Source organism: Odontesthes bonariensis, chromosome 14 (genome assembly GCF_027942865.1).
Source record: "Odontesthes bonariensis isolate fOdoBon6 chromosome 14, fOdoBon6.hap1, whole genome shotgun sequence".
Taxonomy (NCBI): domain Eukaryota; kingdom Metazoa; phylum Chordata; class Actinopteri; order Atheriniformes; family Atherinopsidae; genus Odontesthes; species Odontesthes bonariensis.
In genome coordinates this window covers 995,357-1,018,516 of record NC_134519.1, presented here as the reverse complement: position 1 = coordinate 1,018,516, position 23,160 = coordinate 995,357, and the positions used below count along the sequence as shown (strand labels likewise).

Here is a 23,160-nt window from a genome sequence, read left to right as displayed (position 1 = left end):
TCATCCATAGACAGGTGTGTCCAACAGAATCCATCCATCATTATTTTATGATTTTGTAGTGAAAGTGTTGAAGCAGACTCAGTAAATAAAGGATAAACAATAAAACAATTATTTATTTGACACTTGAACAGAAAACAACAACATGTCTGAGATCTTTCAAACTTTTTAAAACTTCCTCTGAAGTCATCACTTTAATAAAGGGAACTATTCAAAATGATTTAGGTTAATCTGAACAAACATCTTCAGGATGGGACCGGGTCAGACTGGTCCAGGTCCTGGAGCTGAACCGGTTCAGACTGGTCCAGGTCCTGGAGCTGAACCGGTTCAGACTGGTCCAGGTCCTGGACCTGAACCGGTTCTGCAGGGATGGGACCGGTTCAGACTGGTCCAGGTCCTGGAGCTGAACCGGTTCAGACTGGTCCAGGTCCTGGAGCTGAACCGGGTCAGACTGGTCCAGGTCCTGGACCTGAACCGGTTCTGCAGGGATGGGACCGGTTCAGACTGGTCCAGGTCCTGGAGCTGAACCGGTTCAGACTGGTCCAGGTCCTGGAGCTGAACCGGGTCAGACTGGTCCAGGTCCTGGAGCTGAACCGGTTCAGACTGGTCCAGGTCCTGGACCTGAACCGGTTCTGCAGGGATGGGACCGGTTCAGACTGGTCCAGGTCCTGGAGCTGAACCGGGTCAGACTGGTCCAGGTCCTGGAGCTGAACCGGGTCCACTGGTCTTATTTCTGGTTGAGCCAGCTGAAGGAGAAGACGTGTTTGGGTCCATCTGTGTCCTCCGACTCGCTCTGCTGATCGGACTGCAGAAGAAGAAACATCATGAAGTCCTACACGTTATGACCGAGGGCAATGCAACATGCAGTTTCATACCTGAGGGGTGGAGCTACTGGTGGGGAGGGGCATATGGAATGGGGCGTGGCTGGATGCTGAGGGGGCGGGGCTCTTTGTCTGTGGGGGCGGGGCTGAGAGGACAGGTGACAGTGGAGCCTGCTGATTGGCTGCTGCTAAAGGTGCAACACGAGGCTGTGACTCAGCACGACTTTCTGCTGCCGACCCCCTGATCTCCGTCTCTTCTTCATCCTCCTCTTCATCTGCTTCCACTGAAAACAGCAGCGACAGAAGCTCAGTGCAGCTAGCTTAATGCTAACAGCGTGATGCTGTCACAGTTAACCCTTAAACACCCCCATAAAACAGGCTGAAAGTCCCACATTAACACCGACACCCCCATAAAACAGGCCGAAAGGCCCACATTGACACCGACACCCCCATAAAACGGGCCGAAAGGCCCACATTAACACCGACACCCCCATAAAACGGGCCGAAAGGCCCACAATAACACCGACACCCCCATAAAACGGGCCGAAAGGCCCACATTGACACCGACACCCCCATAAAACGGGCCGAAAGGCCCACATTAACACCGACACCCCCATAAAACGGGCCGAAAGTCCCACATTAACACCGACACCCCCATAAAACGGGCCGAAAGGCCCACATTAACACCGACACCCCCATAAAACGGGCCGAAAGGCCCACATTAACACCGACACCCCCATAAAACGGGCCGAAAGGCCCACATTAACACCGACACCCCCATAAAACGGGCCGAAAGGCTCACATTAACACCGACACCCCCATAAAACGGGCCGAAAGGCCCACATTAACACCAACACCCCCATAAAACAGGCAGAAATGCCCACATTAACACCGACACCCCCATAAAACGGGCCGAAAGTCCCACATTAACACCGACACCCCCATAAAACAGGCCGAAAGTCTCACATTAACACCGACACCCCCATAAAACAGGCCGAAAGTCCCACATTAACACCGACACCCCCATAAAACGGGCCGAAAGGCCCACAATAACACCGACACCCCCATAAAACGGGCCGAAAGTCCCACATTAACACCGACACCCCCATAAAACGGGCCGAAAGTCCCACAATAACACCGACACCCCCATAAAACAGGCCGAAAGGCCCACATTAACACCGACACCCCCATAAAACAGGCCGAAAGGCCCACATTAACACCGACACCCCCATAAAACGGGCCGAAAGGCCCACATTAACACCGACACCCCCATAAAACGGGCCGAAAGGCCCACATTAACACCGACACCCCCATAAAACAGGCCGAAAGGCCCACATTACAGTTTTTCTCTGTTGGTTTGGCTCATTTCTTGAAACAGAAATTACATTATCACAATAACATGGACAAATCTCCAAACCGCCTCGCAGTTGTTCACAGCAGAATGTTATTTCTCATTGCTTTCATCAAATTGCAATTGTCTTAATACATGTGTCAATTGTTTCAGTGCATCTGTGCAAAAGATTAAGTACAAGTAGCCTACAGTTTGCACAGTTTGCACAGTTTGCACAGTTTGCCTACAGTTTGCACAGTTTGCACAGTTTGCACAGTTTGCCTACAGTTTGCACAGTTTGCACAGTTTGCACAGTTTGCCTACAGTTTGCACAGTTTGCCTACAGTTTGCACAGTTTGCCTACAGTTTGCACAGTTTGCCTACAGTTTGCCTACAGTTTGCACAGTTTGCCTACAGTTTGCCTACAGTTTGCACAGTTTGCACAGTTTGCCTACAGTTTGCACAGTTTGCCTACAGTTTGCACAGTTTGCCTACAGTTTGCACAGTTTGCCTACAGTTTGCACAGTTTGCCTACAGTTTGCACAGTTTGCACAGTTTGCCTACAGTTTGCACAGTTTGCACAGTTTGCCTACAGTTTGCACAGTTTGCACAGTTTGCCTACAGTTTGCACAGTTTGCCTACAGTTTGCACAGTTTGCCTACAGTTTGCACAGTTTGCACAGTTTTCCTACAGTTTGCCTACAGTTTGCACAGTTTGCACAGTTTGCCTACAGTTTGCACAGTTTGCCTACAGTTTGCACAGTTTGCCTACAGTTTGCACAGTTTGCACAGTTTGCCTACAGTTTGCACAGTTTGCCTACAGTTTGCACAGTTTGCACAGTTTGCCTACAGTTTGCACAGTTTGCACAGTTTGCACAGTTTTCCTACAGTTTGCCTACAGTTTGCACAGTTTGCACAGTTTGCCTACAGTTTGCCTACAGTTTGCCTACAGTTTGCACAGTTTGCCTACAGTTTGCACAGTTTGCCTACAGTTTGCACAGTTTGCACAGTTTGCACAGTTTGCCTACAGTTTGCACAGTTTGCACAGTTTGCACAGTTTGCACAGTTTGCACAGTTTGCCTACAGTTTGCACAGTTTGCCTACAGTTTGCACAGTTTGCCTACAGTTTGCACAGTTTGCACAGTTTGCCTACAGTTTGCACAGTTTGCCTACAGTTTGCACAGTTTGCCTACAGTTTGCCTACAGTTTGCCTACAGTTTGCACAGTTTGCACAGTTTGCACAGTTTGCCTACAGTTTGCACAGTTTGCCTACAGTTTGCACAGTTTGCACAGTTTGCCTACAGTTTGCACAGTTTGCCTACAGTTTGCACAGTTTGCCTACAGTTTGCACAGTTTGCACAGTTTGCCTACAGTTTGCACAGTTTGCCTACAGTTTGCACAGTTTGCCTACAGTTTGCACAGTTTGCACAGTTTGCCTACAGTTTGCACAGTTTGCCTACAGTTTGCACAGTTTGCCTACAGTTTGCACAGTTTGCACAGTTTGCCTACAGTTTGCACAGTTTGCCTACAGTTTGCACAGTTTGCCTACAGTTTGCACAGTTTGCCTACAGTTTGCACAGTTTGCCTACAGTTTGCACAGTTTGCACAGTTTGCCTACAGTTTGCACAGTTTGCACAGTTTGCCTACAGTTTGCACAGTTTGCCTACAGTTTGCCTACAGTTTGCCTACAGTTTGCACAGTTTGCACAGTTTGCCTACAGTTTGCACAGTTTGCACAGTTTGCACAGTTTGCACAGTTTGCACAGTTTGCCTACAGTTTGCCTACAGTTTGCCTACAGTTTGCACAGTTTGCCTACAGTTTGCACAGTTTGCACAGTTTGCCTACAGTTTGCACAGTTTGCCTACAGTTTGCCTACAGTTTGCCTACAGTTTGCACAGTTTGCCTACAGTTTGCACAGTTTGCACAGTTTGCCTACAGTTTGCACAGTTTTCCTACATTTAGCACATTTTCCGAGTGAATAGATTTTGGTGATCTGAACGGATTAGTTGATTCTTGGTCTAATGGTTCTTCTAACAAAATATGTCGGCATGACTTCATTGTATAAGTCATCACATGCACAATAATCTGTTCAATTGTCAAAATGGGCCAAGAACATGATACCATCAATACCATATAGAATCTCATGTTATTCCCCTTTCCTTACTCCCATTGAGGAGCTGAGGAGCTCCATGCAACGGACGCTGCATGCTTAGACATTACAGGAGATCAGTGTAGGGGATGGCTGCGGCATGCACGGCGTTTCTTCCCGCGTTGCATTGCAAGGGAAAATATACCTTGTGATGTTGATGAGAATCTGTGGCCAGACGGACAGCAACGTTTGGACGGCCAGGAGGGTGAGGACAGTGGTCATAAGGGAGGGGCGGGGGAGGGGGAGGGGGACGACAGCGACCAGTAAAGTGTTGCTATAGTGTTTTCTGTCAGCTGCAGATTTATTTACAGTACTGTAGGCCACTAGCCTGGGAATTCCCATGCTGCTTTGCGCGCGATTTCATTCACACTGCAAAGGCAGCCTGGAAACCACCGCCCTTATTTTTGCCTGAGTTAGGGAACCAATCACAGAACGGTGGGGGGGGCAGCAAGACGATGACGACGTCTATGCGCTACACCGAAGCTTGTAGAGTGTTAATCCAACATGGCAGCGGACACAACGTTACCGTTCGATGCAGCCTTAGAAAGTGTTTTAAGTAGCTTAGAGCGCAAGTTTACTTTTAAAAAAGAGCAACGTTTGGTGTTGCAAGATTTCTTCCTCGTCGAATTTCTGTGGCTCTACATACGTCATCTGGTATAAGTGATGCAATCGGCTATGAATCGCGCGCAAAGCAGCATGGGAAGAACCAGACGCCATTTGATAGACATTCGTAGCGCCCAATAAACGGCTCTAGGCATTCGTAAACCACGCCTCAGATACGAGAAAATGCACACCGAGTTCCCAGACCACCATCTCATCCAGATGTGGACGCGTCAGCCAGGCCAGGTGTTTACATTACAGTATATGTGTGCTATGTATATTTTTCCTTTCCTTCTACAATACTATACTGTATGGAAGTTAGGCACTTCACAGTATTTGTGTGAATAAAAATGGTTGGTATGAGTTTTATACACTATTGTATTCTGTTAGGTAGTCCTATGCCAGAGTGAAAAATCATCCAAACATTTTGACTTGTAGTGCTCACACCATGCCAAAAGGACAATGCCTTTTGGGGGCACTGACTCTTTACATGGGAAAGAAACTTCCTTTTGACGCATGGCTGAACAGTTTTGGGAGAGATATGTGCTTTTGCAGGTTAGCTATGCTGTTGTGCTGAACTATAAGAGTGTTATGCCAAATGAGCTTAGAGTTTTGAGAATGTAATTTCTGTTTCAAGAAATGAGCCAAACCAACAGAGAAAAACTGTAACACCAAATCTTGTTTTTACTCACCACCACTGGATGGCAGACATGTTTTATCTAAATTATACCCTGCATTAAGCTGTCTTCATATTCAAACTGTTCCAGTAAACTGATGAGGAAGTGCATGAAAGAAAAGGCCCCATCAGTTAGCTGCAGACCTTTGAAACCATGTTGTCAGAATGTTTCTTTTAAAAACCTTGGATCTTAAAGGGTTAAATGCTACATGCTACATGCTAACACGCCCACAGTGTGAGGTCACAGACCCACTGGGCGTGGGGAAGGACTCTGATCTGTGATTGGTTACGTTTTGTGAAGTCGATGTGGCTCAGCGCTCTCCTCTGACACTCAAAGTTGGCCTTGAAGTGTTCCATGTCCTCGTAGCCATGTTGGACTTTGTCCAGGTGAGACGTGTCGGTGCCCTGCACGAGTCTGAGAGGGAAGACCCAGGTTCAGAGCAACTAAGCAACACAACACAGGTTCAGAGCAACAAAGCAATACAACACAGGTTCAGAGCAACAAAGCAATACAACACAGGTTCAGAGCAACTAAGCAACACAACAAAGGTTCAGAGCAACAAAGCAACACAACACAGGTTCAGAGCAACAAAGCAATACAACACAGGTTCAGAGCAACTAAGCAACACAACACAGGTTCAGAGCAACAAAGCAACACAACACAGGTTCAGAGCAACAAAGCAATACAACAAAGGTTCAGAGCAACAAAGCAACACAACACAGGTTCAGAGCAACAAAGCAACACAACACAGGTTCAGAGCAACTAAGCAACACAACACAGGTTCAGAGCAACAAAGCAACACAACAAAGCAACACAACACAGGTTCAGAGCAACAAAGCAACACAACACAGGTTCAGAGCAACAAAGCAACACAACACAGGTTCAGAGCAACAAAGCAACAAAGCAACAACACAAAGCAACAACACAGGTTCAGAGCAACAAAGCAACACAACACAGGTTCAGAGCAACAAAGCAACACAACAAAGGTTCAGAGCAACAAAGCAACACAACAAAGGTTCAGAGCAACAAAGCAACACAACAAAGGTTCAGAGCAACAAAGCAACACAACGCAGGTTCAGAGCAACAAAGCAACACAACACAGGTTCAGAGCAACAAAGCAACAACACAGGTTCAGAGCAGCAAAGCAACAAAGCAACACAACACAGGTTCAGAGCAACAAAGCAACACAACACAGGTTCAGAGCAACAAAGCAACACAACACAGGTTCAGAGCAACAAAGCAACACAACACAGGTTCAGAGCAACAAAGCAACACAACACAGGTTCAGAGCAACAAAGCAACAAAGCAACAAAACAAAGCAACAACACAGGTTCAGAGCAACAAAGCAACACAACAAAGCAACAACACAGGTTCAGAGCAACAAAGCAACACAACAAAGCAACACAACACAGGTTCAGAGCAACAAAGCAACACAACACAGGTTCAGAGCAACAAAGCAACACAACACAGGTTCAGAGCAACAAAGCAACAAAGCAACACAACAAAGCAACAACACAGCAGTCTGGGAGGGAAGACCCAGGTTCAGAGCAACAAAGCAACACAACACAGGTTCAGAGCAACAAAGCAACACAACACAGGTTCAGAGCAACAAAGCAACACAACGCAGGTTCAGAGCAACAAAGCAACACAACACAGGTTCAGAGCAACAAAGCAACAAAGCAACAACACAAAGCAACAACACAGGTTCAGAGCAACAAAGCAACACAACACAGGTTCAGAGCAACAAAGCAACACAACACAGGTTCAGAGCAACAAAGCAACACAACAAAGCAACAACACAGGTTCAGAGCAACAAAGCAACAAAGCAACAAAGCAACACAACACAGGTTCAGAGCAACAAAGCAACACAACACAGGTTCAGAGCAACAAAGCAACAAAGCATCACAACAAAGCAACAACACAACAGTCTGAGAGGGAAGACCCAGGTTCAGAGCAACAAAGCAACACAACAAAGCAACAACACAACAGTCTGAGAGGGAAGACCCAGGTTCAGAGCAACAAAGCAACAACACAGCAGTCTGAGAGGGAAGACCCAGGTTCAGAGCAACAAAGCAACAAAGCAACACAACAAAGCAACAACACAACAGTCTGAGAGGGAAGACCCAGGTTCAGAGCAACAAAGCAACAAAGCAACACAACAAAGCAACAACACAACAGTCTGAGAGGGAAGACCCAGGTTCAGAGCAACAAAGCAACAAAGCAACACAACAAAGCAACAACACAACAGTCTGAGAGGGAAGACACAGGTTCAGAGCAACAAAGCAACACAACACAGGTTCAGAGCAACAAAGCAACACAACACAGGTTCAGAGCAACAAAGCAACACAACACAGGTTCAGAGCAACAAAGCAACACAACAACACAACAAAGCAACACAACAAAGCAACAAAACAACAGTCTGAGAGGGAAGACACAGGTTCAGGGCAACAAAGCAACAAAGCAACACAACACAGGTTCAGGGCAACAAAGCAACAAAGCAACACAACACAGGTTCAGGGCAACAAAGCAACAAAGCAACACAACACAGGTTCAGGGCAACAAAGCAACAAAGCAACACAACACAGGTTCAGAGCAGCAAAGCAACACAACAACACAACAACAAAGCAACAAAGCAACACAACACAGGTTAGGAGCAGCAAAGCAACAAAGCAACAAAGCAACACAACACAGGTTCAGAGCAACAAAGCAACACAACACAGGTTAGGAGCAGCAAAGCAACAAAGCAACAAAGCAACACAACACAGGTTCAGAGCAGCAAAGCAACAAAGCAACAAAGCAACACAACACAGGTTCAGAGCAACAAAGCAACACAACACAGGTTCAGAGCAGCAAAGCAACACAACAACACAACAACAAAGCAACACAACAACACAACAACAAAGCAACAAAGCAACACAACACAGGTTCAGAGCAGCAAAGCAACAAAGCAACACAACACAGGTTCAGAGCAACAAAGCAACACAACACAGGTTCAGAGCAACAAAGCAACACAACACAGGTTCAGAGCAACAAAGCAACACAACAACACAACAACAAAGCAACAAAGCAACAAAGCAACACAACACAGGTTAGGAGCAACAAAGCAACACAACAAAGCAACAACACAACAGTCTGAGTGGGAAGAAACAGGTTCAGAGCAACAAAGCAACAAAGCAACACAACACAGGTTCAGAGCAACAAAGCAACACAACAACACAACAACAAAGCAACAAAGCAACACAACACAGGTTAGGAGCAACAAAGCAACACAACAAAGCAACAACACAACAGTCTGAGTGGGAAGACACAGGTTCAGAGCAACAAAGCAACACAACACAGGTTCAGAGCAACAAAGCAACACAACACAGGTTCAGAGCAACAAAGCAACACAACACAGGTTCAGAGCAACAAAGCAACACAACACAGGTTCAGAGCAGCAAAGCAACAAAGCAACACAACACAGGTTTAGGGCAGCAAAGCAACAAAGCAACACAACACAGGTTCAGAGCAGCAAAGCAACAAAGCAACACAACACAGGTTCAGAGCAGCAAAGCAACAAAGCAACACAACACAGGTTCAGAGCAACAAAGCAACAAAGCAACACAACACAGGTTCAGAGCAGCAAAGCAACAAAGCAACACAACACAGGTTCAGAGCAGCAAAGCAACACAACACAACAAAGCAACAACGCAACAGTCTGAGAGGGAAGACGCAGGTTCAGAGCAACAAAGCAACACAACACAGGTTCAGAGCAACAAAGCAACAAAGCAACACAACACAGGTTCAGAGCAACAAAGCAACACAACACAGGTTCAGAGCAACAAAGCAACACAACACAGGTTCAGAGCAGCAAAGCAACACAACACAGGTTCAGAGCAACAAAGCAACACAACACAGGTTCAGAGCAACAAAGCAACACAACACAGGTTCAGAGCAGCAAAGCAACAAAGCAACACAACACAGGTTCAGAGCAGCAAAGCAACAAAGCAACACAACACAGGTTCAGAGCAGCAAAGCAACAAAGCAACACAACACAGGTTTAGGGCAGCAAAGCAACAAAGCAACACAACACAGGTTCAGAGCAGCAAAGCAACAAAGCAACACAACACAGGTTCAGAGCAACAAAGCAACAAAGCAACACAACACAGGTTCAGAGCAACAAAGCAACACAATAACACAACAACACAACAGTCTGAGTTTGAAGATGCAGGTTCAGAGCAACAAAGCAACACAACACAGGTTCAGGGCAACAAAGCAACAAAGCAACAACACAGGTTCAGAGCAACAAAGCAACAAAGCAACAACACAGGTTCAGAGCAACAAAGCAACACAACACAGGTTCAGGGCAACAAAGCAACAAAGCAACAACACAGGTTCAGAGCAACAAAGCAACAAAGCAACAAAGCAACAACACAGGTTCAGAGCAACAAAGCAACAAAGCAACAAAGCAACAAAGCAACAACACAGGTTCAGAGCAACAAAGCAACAAAGCAACACAACAACACAACAACACAACAACCAAGCAACACAACAACACAACAACCAAGCAACAAAGCAACACAACAACACAACAACACAACAACAAAGCAACAAACAACACAACAACAAAGCAACACAATAACACAACAACGATAAAGACAGAAACTGAACTCACTTCTGCAGCAGAGGTTTGGCCGTCTGTGGAGAAAAAAATAAAACTGTATTAACAACAACTTTAGATTGGCAATGCTCCTCCTCCTGAGCCCCGTTAGCAAACATGATGCTAATGATTCAGTATATACTGAGGGAGCAGCGAGCTAACATGTTAGCCTGTTAATCTGCTCCTCCTCCTGAGCCCCGTTAGCAAACATGATGCTAATGATTCAGTATATACTGAAGGAGCAGCGAGCTAACATGTTAGCCTGTTAATCTGCTCCTCCTCCTGAGCCCCGTTAGCAAACATGATGCTAATGATTCAGTACATACTGAAGGAGCAGCGAGCTAACATGTTAGCCTGTTAATCTGCTCCTCCTCCTGAGCCCTGTTAGCAAACATGATGCTAATGATTCAGTATATACTGAAGGAGCAGCGAGCTAACATGTTAGCCTGTTAATCTGCTCCTCCTCCTGAGCCCCGTTAGCAAACATGATGCTAATGATTCAGTATATACTGAAGGAGCAGCGAGCTAACATGTTAGCCTGTTAATCTGCTCCTCCTCCTGAGCCCCGTTAGCAAACATGATGCTAATGATTCAGTATATACTGAAGGAGCAGCGAGCTAACATGTTAGCCTGTTAATCTGCTCCTCCTCCTGAGCCCCGTTAGCAAACATGATGCTAATGATTCAGTATATACTGAAGGAGCAGCGAGCTAACATGTTAGCCTGTTAATCTGCTCCTCCTCCTGAGCCCCGTTAGCAAACATGATGCTAATGATTCAGTATATACTGAGGGAGCAGCGAGCTAACATGTTAGCCTGTTAATCTGCTCCTCCTCCTGAGCCCCGTTAGCAAACATGATGCTAATGATTCAGTATATACTGAGGGAGCAGCGAGCTAACATGTTAGCCTGTTAATCTGCTCCTCCTCCTGAGCCCCGTTAGCAAACATGATGCTAATGATTCAGTATATACTGAAGGAGCAGCGAGCTAACATGTTAGCCTGTTAATCTGCTCCTCCTCCTGAGCCCCGTTAGCAAACATGATGCTAATGATTCAGTACATACTGAAGGAGCAGCGAGCTAACATGTTAGCCTGTTAATCTGCTCCTCCTCCTGAGCCCTGTTAGCAAACATGATGCTAATGATTCAGTATATACTGAAGGAGCAGCGAGCTAACATGTTAGCCTGTTAATCTGCTCCTCCTCCTGAGCCCCGTTAGCAAACATGATGCTAATGATTCAGTATATACTGAAGGAGCAGCGAGCTAACATGTTAGCCTGTTAATCTGCTCCTCCTCCTGAGCCCCGTTAGCAAACATGATGCTAATGATTCAGTATATACTGAAGGAGCAGCGAGCTAACATGTTAGCCTGTTAATCTGCTCCTCCTCCTGAGCCCCGTTAGCAAACATGATGCTAATGATTCAGTATATACTGAAGGAGCAGCGAGCTAACATGTTAGCCTGTTAATCTGCTCCTCCTCCTGAGCCCCGTTAGCAAACATGATGCTAATGATTCAGTATATACTGAAGGAGCAGCGAGCTAACATGTTAGCCTGTTAATCTGCTCCTCCTCCTGAGCCCCGTTAGCAAACATGATGCTAATGATTCAGTATATACTGAGGGTCTCTAACTGTAAATAGTGACTGAATGAGGGTCTCTAACTGTAAATAGTGACCGAGTGAGGGTCTCTAACTGTAAATAGTGACTGAATGAGGGTCTCTAACTGTAAATAATGACTGAATGAGGGTCTCTAACTGTAAATAGTGACCGAGTGAGGGTCTCTAACTGTAAATAGTGACTGAATGAGGGTCTCTAACTGTAAATAGTGACCGAATGAGGGTCTCTAACTGTAAATAGTGACCGAATGAGGGTCTCTAACTGTAAATAGTGACCGAGTGAGGGTCTCTAACTGTAAATAATGACCGAGTGAGGGTCTCTAACTGTAAATAGTGACCGAGTGAGGGTCTCTAACTGTAAATAATGACCGAGTGAGGGTCTCTAACTGTAAATAGTGACCGAATGAGGGTCTCTAACTGTAAATAGTGACTGAATGAGGGTCTCTAACTGTAAATAGTGACCGAATGAGGGTCTCTAACTGTAAATAGTGACTGAATGAGGTGTCTATGCTGCGTTCCGGGTCACCTGGAGGAACACAGCCATCTCAGACTCGTCCATGGTCTGGATGGCGGTCTCCAGGAGCTTGGCGGTGGCGTCCAGGTGCTCGCTGTACTTCCCGCTCAGACTGCGGATGTACTGGAGTTTCTCCTCCTGCTCAGCGGTGATCCTCACGGTCATCTCGCCCTTCTTCTCCTCCAGCAGCGCGAACAGGTGATCGAACGTCTCGCACACCTTCGACTTCTGCCGGCGGCCGTTCTCCTGGAGACACAGTCAGCCGTCAGAGGGTTCCCCAGCACACAGGAAGGGCCCCGGGGCCCACAGTCAGCCGTCAGAGGGTTCCCCAGCACACAGGAAGGGCCCCGGGGCCCACAGTCAGCCGTCAGAGGGTTCCCCACCACACAGGAGGGGCCCCGGGGCCCACAGTCAGCCGTCAGAGGGTTCCCCACCACACAGGAGGGGCCCCGGGGCCCACAGTCAGCCGCCAGAGGGTTCCCCACAACACAGGAAGGGCCCCGGGGCCCACAGTCAGCCGTCAGAGGGTTCCCCAGCACACAGGAAGGGCCCCGGGGCCCACAGTCAGCCGTCAGAGGGTTCCCCAGCACACAGGAGGGGCCCCGGGGCCCACAGTCAGCCGCCAGAGGGTTCCCCAGCACACAGGAAGGGCCCCGGGGCCCACAGTCAGCCGTCAGAGGGTTCCCCAGCACACAGGAAGGGCCCCGGGGCCCACAGTCAGCCGTCAGAGGGTTCCCCACCACACAGGAGGGGCCCTGGGGCCCACAGTCAGCCGTCAGAGGGTTCCCCACAACACAGGAGGGGCCCCGGGGCCCACAGTCAGCCGTCAGAGGGTTCCCCAGCACACAGGAGGGGCCCCGGGGCCCACAGTCAGCCGCCAGAGGGTTCCCCAGCACACAGGAAGGGCCCCGGGGCCCACAGTCAGCCGTCAGAGGGTTCCCCACCACACAGGAGGGGCCCTGGGGCCCACAGTCAGCCGTCAGAGGGTTCCCCACAACACAGGAGGGGCCCCGGGGCCCACAGTCAGCCGTCAGAGGGTTCCCCACCACACAGGAGGGGCCCCGGGGCCCACAGTCAGCCGTCAGAGGGTTCCCCACCACACAGGAGAGGCCCCGGGGCCCAGAGGCCCCCGACAGACCGACACAAGGCTGTTCTGGACCTCTGAGTTCCTCTCAGGAACCTCGCCTGGTTCTGGCTCCTGTACAGAGCAGGGTTTCTGTCCCCGGCCCCTCTGGATAAACTGTTAAACTGTTACATAACTGAATGCAAAGTAATGATGAGTCCTTTTGTTTTGGTTCATTCTGTTTTGTGTTGTTTCAGTTGTTTCCCTCAGAACTCACATCGACGACTCTGCAGGTTTCTTCCAGCTGACGGACGATCGCCTGGATCCTCTCGTTGCTTCCGACCATCATGGAGACGCAGTCGGTCAGCTCTGCCTGCAAACACACAAAACAGCTGAGCAACAAATATTCTGATGTGAACGCTTCCCCTGCTGCTGCTGAGCAACAAATATTCTGCTGTGAACGCTTCCCCTGCTGCTGCTGAGCAACAAATATTCTGCTGTGAACGCTTCCCACGCTGCTGCTGAGCAACAAATATTCTGATGTGAACGCTTCCCCTGCTGCTGAGCAACAAATATTCTGATGTGAACGCTTCCCACGCTGCTGCTGCTGAGCAACAAATATTCTGATGTGAACGCTTCCCCTGCTGCTGAGCAACAAATATTCTGATGTGAACGCTTCCCACGCTGCTGCTGAGCAACAAATATTCTGATGTGAACGCTTCCCCTGCTGCTGAGCAACAAATATTCTGATGTGAACGCTTCCCCTGCTGCTGAGCAACAAATATTCTGATGTGAACGCTTCCCACGCTGCTGCTGAGCAACAAATATTCTGATGTGAACGCTTCCCCTGCTGCTGCTGAGCAACAAATATTCTGCTGTGAACGCTTCCCCTGCTGCTGCTGAGCAACAAATATTCTGATGTGAACGCTTCTCACGCTGCTGAGCAACAAATATTCTGATGTGAACGCTTCCCCTGCTGCTGCTGAGCAACAAATATTCTGATGTGAACGCTTCCCCTGCTGCTGCTGAGCAACAAATATTCTGATGTGAACGCTTCCCCTGCTGCTGCTGAGCAACAAATATTCTGATGTGAACGCTTCCCATGCTGCTGAGCAACAAATATTCTGATGTGAACGCTTCCCACGCTGCTGCTGCTGAGCAACAAATATTCTGATGTGAACGCTTCCCCTGCTGCTGAGCAACAAATATTCTGATGTGAACGCTTCCCACGCTGCTGCTGAGCAACAAATATTCTGATGTGAACGCTTCCCACGCTGCTGCTGAGCAACAAATATTCTGATGTGAACGCTTCCCCTGCTGCTGCTGAGCAACAAATATTCTGATGTGAACGCTTCCCCTGCTGCTGCTGAGCAACAAATATTCTGATGTGAACGCTTCCCCTGCTGCTGCTGAGCAACAAATATTCTGATGTGAACGCTTCCCCTGCTGCTGAGCAACAAATATTCTGATGTGAACGCTTCCCCTGCTGCTGAGCAACAAATATTCTGATGTGAACGCTTCCCCTGCTGCTGAGCAACAAATATTCTGATGTGAACGCTTCCCCTGCTGCTGCTGAGCAACAAATATTCTGATGTGAACGCTTCCCACGCTGCTGAGCAACAAATATTCTGATGTGAACGCTTCCCACGCTGCTGAGCAACAAATATTCTGATGTGAACGCTTCCCCTGCTGCTGAGCAACAAATATTCTGATGTGAACGCTTCCCCTGCTGCTGCTGAGCAACAAATATTCTGATGTGAACGCTTCCCCTGCTGCTGAGCAACAAATATTCTGATGTGAACGCTTCCCCTGCTGCTGCTGAGCAACAAATATTCTGATGTGAACGCTTCCCCTGCTGCTGCTGAGCAACAAATATTCTGATGTGAACGCTTCCCCTGCTGCTGCTGAGCAACAAATATTCTGATGTGAACGCTTCCCCTGCTGCTGCTGAGCAACAAATATTCTGATGTGAACGCTTCCCCTGCTGCTGCTGAGCAACAAATATTCTGATGTGAACGCTTCCCCTGCTGCTGAGCAACAAATATTCTGATGTGAACGCTTCCCCTGCTGCTGCTGAGCAACAAATATTCTGATGTGAACGCTTCCCCTGCTGCTGAGCAACAAATATTCTGATGTGAACGCTTCCCACGCTGCTGCTGAGCAACAAATATTCTGATGTGAACGCTTCCCCTGCTGCTGAGCAACAAATATTCTGATGTGAACGCTTCCCATGCTGCTGCTGAGCAACAAATATTCTGATGTGAACGCTTCCCCTGCTGCTGCTGAGCAACAAATATTCTGATGTGAACGCTTCCCCTGCTGCTGCTGAGCAACAAATATTCTGATGTGAACGCTTCCCCTGCTGCTGCTGAGCAACAAATATTCTGCTGTGAACGCTTCCCATGCTGCTGAGCCTGGAACCCTTGATGCTGACCTTCTGCCGGCTGAAGACGTCGCTGAGCGGCGCCACCTCGCAGTCTTTATGGGCTCCGAACACCTTGCAGAGGGAGCAGGTGGGAGCGCTGCAGGTGACGCAGTAGATGTTGATCTTCTCACCTTGGTGCTCTTCACACATCGGCTGCTCCAGCTTCACCTCCAGCACCGGCTTACTGACGGAGACACGGAGGGGTTTACAGATTCAGACCCTCAGTAACCACAGGTGTGTGTGTACAGGTGTTCTTACAGGTGTTCTTCCAGGTGTGTGTGTGCAGGTGTTCTTCCAGGTGTTCTTACAGGTGTTCTTACAGGTGTGTGTGCACAGGTGTTCTTACAGGTGTTCTTACAGGTGTGTGTGCACAGGTGTGTGTACAGGTGTTCTTACAGGTGTGTGTGTACAGGTGTTCTTAGACGTGTGTTTGCACAGGTGTGTGTGTGTACAGGTGTTCTTACAGGTGTTCTTACAGGTGTTCTTACAGGTGTTCTTACAGGTGTGTGTGTACAGGTGTTCTTAGAGGTGTGTGTGTACAGATGTTCTTACAGGTGTGTGTGTACAGGTGTTCTTACAGGTGTTCTTACAGGTGTGTGTGTACAGATGTTCTTACAAGTGTGTGTGTGTGTGTGTGTACAGGTGTTCTTACAGGTGTTCTTAGACGTGTGTTTGCACAGGTGTGTGTGTGTACAGGTGTTCTTACAGGTGTTCTTACAGGTGTGTGTGCACAGGTGTGTGTGTGTACAGGTGTTCTTAGAGGTGTGTGTGTACAGATGTTCTTACAGGTGTGTGTGTACAGGTGTTCTTACAGGTGTTCTTACAGGTGTGTGTGTACAGGTGTGTGTGTACAGGTGTTCTTACAGGTGTTCTTACAGGTGTGTGTGTACAGATGTTCTTACAGGTGTTCTTACAGGTGTTCTTACAGGTGTGTGTGTGTGTACAGATGTTCTTACAGGTGTGTGTGTGTGTGTGTGTACAGGTGTTCTTACAGGTGTGTGTGTGTGTGTGTACAGGTGTTCTTACAGGTGTGTGTATGTACAGGTGTTTTTACAGGTGTGTGTGTACAGGTGTTGTTACAGGTGTTCTTACAGGTGTGTGTGGACAGGTGTTCTTACAGGTGTGTGTGTGTGTACAGGTGTTCTTACAGGTGGTCGTACAGGTGTGTGTGTACAGGTGTTCTTACAGGTGTGTGTGTACAGGTGTTCTAAAAGGTGTTCTTACAGGTGTTCTTACAGGTGTGTGTGTGTGTACAGGTGTTCTTACAGGTGTGTGTGTGTGTACAGGTGTTCTTACAGGTGTGTGTGTGTGTGTGTACAGGTGTTCTTACACGTGTGTGTGTACAGGTGTTCTTACACGTGTGTGTGTGTGTGTGTGTGTGTACAGGTGTATGTGTGTGTGTGTGTACAGGTGTTCTTACAGGTGTTCTTACAGGTGTGTGTGTACAGGTGTTCTTACACGTGTGTGTGTGTGTGTGTGTGTGTGTGTGTGTGTGTGTGTGTGTGTGTGTGTGTACAGGTGTTCTTACAGGTGTGTGTACAGGTGTTCTTACAGGTGTTCTTACAGGTGTGTGTGTGTGTACAGGTGTTCTTACAGGTGTTCTTACAGGTGTGTGTGTACAGGTCTTCTTACAGGCGTTCTTACAGGTGTGTGTACAGGTGTTCTTACAGGTGTGTGTGTACAGGTGTTCTTACAGGTGTTCTTACAGGTGTGTGTGTGTGTGTACAGGTGTTCTTACAGGTGTGTGTGTGTGTGTGTACAGGTGTTCTTACAGGTGTTCTTACAGGTGTGTGTGTACAGGTCTTCTTACAGGCGTTCTTACAGGTGTGTGTACAGGTGTTCTTACAGGTGTGTGTGTACAGGTGTTCTTACAGGTGTGTGTGTACAGGTCTTCTTACAGGCGTTCTTACAGGTGTGTGTACAGGTGTTCTTACAGGTGTGTGTGTGTGTGTGTGTGTGTGTGTGTACAGGTGTTCTTACAGGTGTTCTTACAGGTGTGTGTGTACAGGTGTTTGTACCTGGTGTTTTCCTGCTTGTACATGTCGATAATGTTCTCCACCAGCAGGTTCCTCTGCAGCCCGTAGACGCCGTGCCGGTCCAGCACCACCTCATGGCGGCAGGACGGGCAGCGGAACCGTCCGCCGGACGTCAGCGTGGAGCCGCTCCGTGTGGACAGGTAGGGGTTGGACGCCTGGAGTGGGCGGGGCATCACATAGGTCCAGGTTTACATCAGGAACAGACTCTGATCGTTTGGGATTTCTCAGATTTAAAACTGCTTCAACGTAAAGCACAGACTGTGTTTATCTGTGTCAGTTAATAAATACTTTGAGTCTGATTTTAACAGTGTGGGCGGAGCTTCTTTAGCCAGCAGCTGTTGGTGCAGCTATGATTTTATAGTTTAAATCCTGAATTTATCAGTATGTTTGTTGCTTAAATGTCTGTTTACTGAGGCAACAACATGACGAGTTTCAGTACAGACACGATGACTCTGATATCTCTACACTGACTTTTGACCTTTTTATAACACATCAGCAGCTCTGAAATATTAAACCCTAACCCTTTAAATTAAATCTGTAAACCCTGACAACGTTTTAAAAACCGTTTAAAGAACTAATCCCCCTGAATCAGATGTTTTAGCCCCAAGAATTCACATGTTTGATGTAATTTACCCTGCAAACTGTGGCAAAATTCAGATTTTGGATCTGGGCTGTGTTCGAAACCACATACTACATACTACATACTGCATACTGCATACTACATACTGCATACTACATACTACATACTGCATACTGCATACTACATACTGCATACTGCATACTACATACTGCATACTGCATACTACATACTGCATACTACATACTGCATACTACATACTACATACTGCATACTGCATACTACATACTGCATACTGCATACTGCATACTACATACTGCATACTGCATACTACATACTACATACTGCATACTACATACTGCATACTACATACTACATACTACATACTACATACTGCATACTACATACTGCATACTACATACTGCATACTGCATACTACATACTGCATACTACATACTGCATACTGCATACTGCATACTGCATACTACATACTGCATACTACATACTGCATACTGCATACTGCATACTACATACTGCATACTGCATACTACATACTACATACTGCATACTACATACTGCATACTACATACTACATACTACATACTGCATACTACATACTGCATACTACATACTGCATACTGCATACTACATACTGCATACTACATACTGCATACTGCATACTGCATACTACATACTACATACTGCATACTACATACTGCATACTACATACTGCATACTACATACTACATACTACATACTGCATACTACATACTGCATACTACATACTGCATACTGCATACTACATACTACATAAAACATACTGCATACTGCATACTACATACTGCATACTACATACTGCATACTGCATACTACATACTGCATACTACATACTGCATACTACATACTGCATACTGCATACTACATACTGCATACTGCATACTGCATACTACATACTGCATACTGCATACTGCATACTACATACTACATACTGCATACTACATACTGCATACTACATACTACATACTACATACTGCATACTGCATACTACATACTGCATACTACATACTGCATACTGCATACTACATACTGCATACTGCATACTACATACTGCATACTGCATACTGCATACTACATACTACATACTGCATACTACATACTGCATACTACATACTGCATACTACATACTACATACTATATACTGCATACTACATACTGCATACTACATACTGCATACTGCATACTACATACTGTATACTGCATACTACATACTGCATACTGCATACTACATACTGCATACTGCATACTACATACTACATACTGCATACTACATACTGCATACTGCATACTACATACTGTATACTGCATACTACATACTGCATACTACATACTACATACTGCATACTACATACTGCATACTGCATACTACATACTGTATACTGCATACTACATACTGCATACTGCATACTACATACTGCATACTGCATACTACATACTGCATACTACATACTGCATACTGCATACTACATACTGTATACTGCATACTACATACTGCATACTACATACTGCATACTGCATACTACATACTACATACTGCATACTACATACTACATACTACATAATGCATACTACATAATGCATACTACATACTACATACTACATACTGCATACTACATACTACATAATGCATACTACATACTACATATTGCATACTGCATACTGCATACTACATACTACATAATGCATACTACATACTGCATACTACATACTGCATACTACATACTACATAACGCATACTACATACTACATACTGCATACTACATACTGCATACTACATACTGTATACTGCATACTACATACTACATACTGCATACTACATACTACATAACGCATACTACATACTACATACTGCATACTACATACTGCATACTACATACTGTATACTGCATACTACATACTACATACTGCATACTACATACTACATAACGCATACTACATACTACATACTGCATACTACATACTACATACTACATACTGCATACTACATACTGCATACTACATACTGCATACTACATAATGCATACTACATACTACATACTGCATACTACATACTGCATACTACATACTGCATACTACATACTGCATACTACATACTGCATACTGCATACTACATACTGCATACTACATACTGCATACTGTATACTGCATACTACATACTGCATACTACATACTGCATACTGCATACTACATACTACATACTGCATACTACATACTGCATACTACATACTGCATACTGCATACTACATACTGCATACTACATACTGCATACTGCATACTGCATACTACATACTGCATACTACATACTGCATACTGCATACTGCATACTACATACTGCATACTGCATACTACATACTACATACTGCATACTACATACTGCATACTACATACTACATACTACATACTGCATACTACATACTGCATACTACATACTGCATACTGCATACTACATACTGCATACTACATACTGCATACTGCATACTGCATACTACATACTACATACTGCATACTACATACTGCATACTACATACTGCATACTACATACTACATACTACATACTGCATACTACATACTGCATACTGCATACTACATACTACATAAAACATACTGCATACTGCATACTACATACTGCATACTACATACTGCATACTGCATACTACATACTGCATACTACATACTGCATACTACATACTGCATACTGCATACTACATACTGCATACTGCATACTGCATACTACATACTGCATACTGCATACTGCATACTACATACTACATACTGCATACTACATACTGCATACTACATACTACATACTACATACTGCATACTGCATACTACATACTGCATACTACATACTGCATACTGCATACTACATACTGCATACTGCATACTACATACTGCATACTGCATACTGCATACTACATACTACATACTGCATACTACATACTGCATACTACATACTGCATACTACATACTACATACTATATACTGCATACTACATACTGCATACTACATACTGCATACTGCATACTACATACTGTATACTGCATACTACATACTGCATACTGCATACTACATACTGCATACTGCATACTACATACTACATACTGCATACTACATACTGCATACTGCATACTACATACTGTATACTGCATACTGTATACTGCATACTACATACTGCATACTACATACTGCATACAGCATACTACATACTACATACTGCATACTACATACTACATACTACATAATGCATACTACATAATGCATACTACATACTACATACTACATACTGCATACTACATACTACATAATGCATACTACATACTACATATTGCATACTGCATACTGCATACTACATACTACATAATGCATACTACATACTGCATACTACATACTGCATACTACATACTACATAACGCATACTACATACTACATACTGCATACTGCATACTACATACTACATACTGCATACTACATACTGCATACTACATACTGCATACTACATACTGCATACTACATAATGCATACTACATACTACATACTGCATACTACATACTGCATACTACATACTGCATACTACATACTGCATACTACATAATGCATTCTACATACTGCATACTACATACTACATACTACATACTACATACTACATACTACATACTCATCGATCAGACAGTATGCAGAGCGTTTACCCACAATGCATTTCGCTCCTGCCCGAGCCGAAATCAGCCGGCCTGAAGCTGATTTCCCTTAAGCTCTAAACTCTGTAAACTTTAGCAACATTTGAAACATTTTCAGGTGAGAAAGTAGTCGTTTAGATCCCCAACGTGTTGAAAACCTGACAAAATACCGGCTATTTACAATTTTCTTCCCACGAATTCGGCGCTACTAAAGCTAGCCGCAGTGAGCTAACGCACTTCCTGTTATTTTCACAAAATAAAATACCCGTTGCCTTTTATCATAGGGAAAGCCATTACCATACAATTGGTGCTTTTGTTTTGAAAACAGGAAGTGAACCTACCCTCGTTGTAGCTAGCTTGAAACTGCCGTTTTGACAGGAAATGACGATCGGCGACGTCACGTTACATTGCATCTTGGGTAGTTTGAGTATGAGTAGTAACCTCATGATGCATACCCAACATTTCAGAGAATCTAGTATGCATCCGGGAACTTCTGCTTACTCAAACTAGCATACTAACTCAAAAAGTTAGTAGGACTAGTGGGAGAAGTATGCGGTTTTGAACACAGCCCTGGTGTCCTGACAGCAGTTGGCGTGGCCTCAGGTGTGCGTGTCTCAGTGGGCGTGGCCTTAGGTGTGCGGGTCTCAGTGGGCGTGGCCTCAGGTGTGCGGGTCTCACCTGGAATATGTCGTTGGCACACTTGCGGCAGAGGTTGTGTTGACACGGCAGGATGACCACCGGCTTGGTGAACATCTCCAGACAGATGGGACAAATGAGCTGCTTCTCCAGACTCTCCATGACGACGGGGGGGACGCTGTGTCCCGGGGGAGGATGGGGGGGGCAGGTGAGGACAGGTGAGGACAGGTGAGGAACAGGAAGGTACCCCAGAGAAGAAGGAGTAAAGCGAAGTGAAGCAGCAGAGTGTCGCAGGCCTCTCTGAGCCCTCGGTCTGTTTTTAGACCGGGGACGTCAGCCGTTGCCGTGCCGAC

The 23,160-nt window shown here is 45.9% G+C and overlaps 1 protein-coding gene across 1 annotated transcript; it reads right to left on the bottom strand.

Annotated features, from left to right (window-relative positions):
- Positions 1 to 95: 95 nt before the first annotated feature.
- On the bottom strand, positions 96 to 23,107 carry LOC142398476 (E3 ubiquitin-protein ligase TRIM63-like). The gene is made up of 9 exons (XM_075482477.1): positions 22,850 to 23,107; positions 17,846 to 18,018; positions 15,837 to 16,011; positions 13,680 to 13,775; positions 12,352 to 12,585; positions 10,228 to 10,250; positions 5,863 to 5,987; positions 873 to 1,102; positions 96 to 802 (listed from the first exon to the last, which is right to left on the bottom strand). The coding sequence occupies exons 1-9, from the start codon at positions 22,967 to 22,969 to the stop codon at positions 725 to 727; spliced, it is 1,254 nt and encodes a 417-aa protein (XP_075338592.1). The 5' UTR covers positions 22,970 to 23,107; the 3' UTR covers positions 96 to 724.
- Positions 23,108 to 23,160: the final 53 nt, after the last annotated feature.

Bases quoted from the DNA above. Each gene is read 5' to 3' on its own strand.
- LOC142398476 (XM_075482477.1), bottom strand. From the start codon at position 22,969: ATGGAGAGTCTGGAGAAGCAGCTCATTTGTCCCATCTGTCTGGAGATG. The intron at 5,988-10,227 runs GTGAGTTCAGTT...CTTCCCTCTCAG, and splicing joins GCCAAACCTCTGCTGCAGAA to ACTCGTGCAGGGCACCGACA. The intron at 803-872 runs GTATGAAACTGC...CTTCTTCTGCAG, and splicing joins CCAGTAGCTCCACCCCTCAG to TCCGATCAGCAGAGCGAGTC.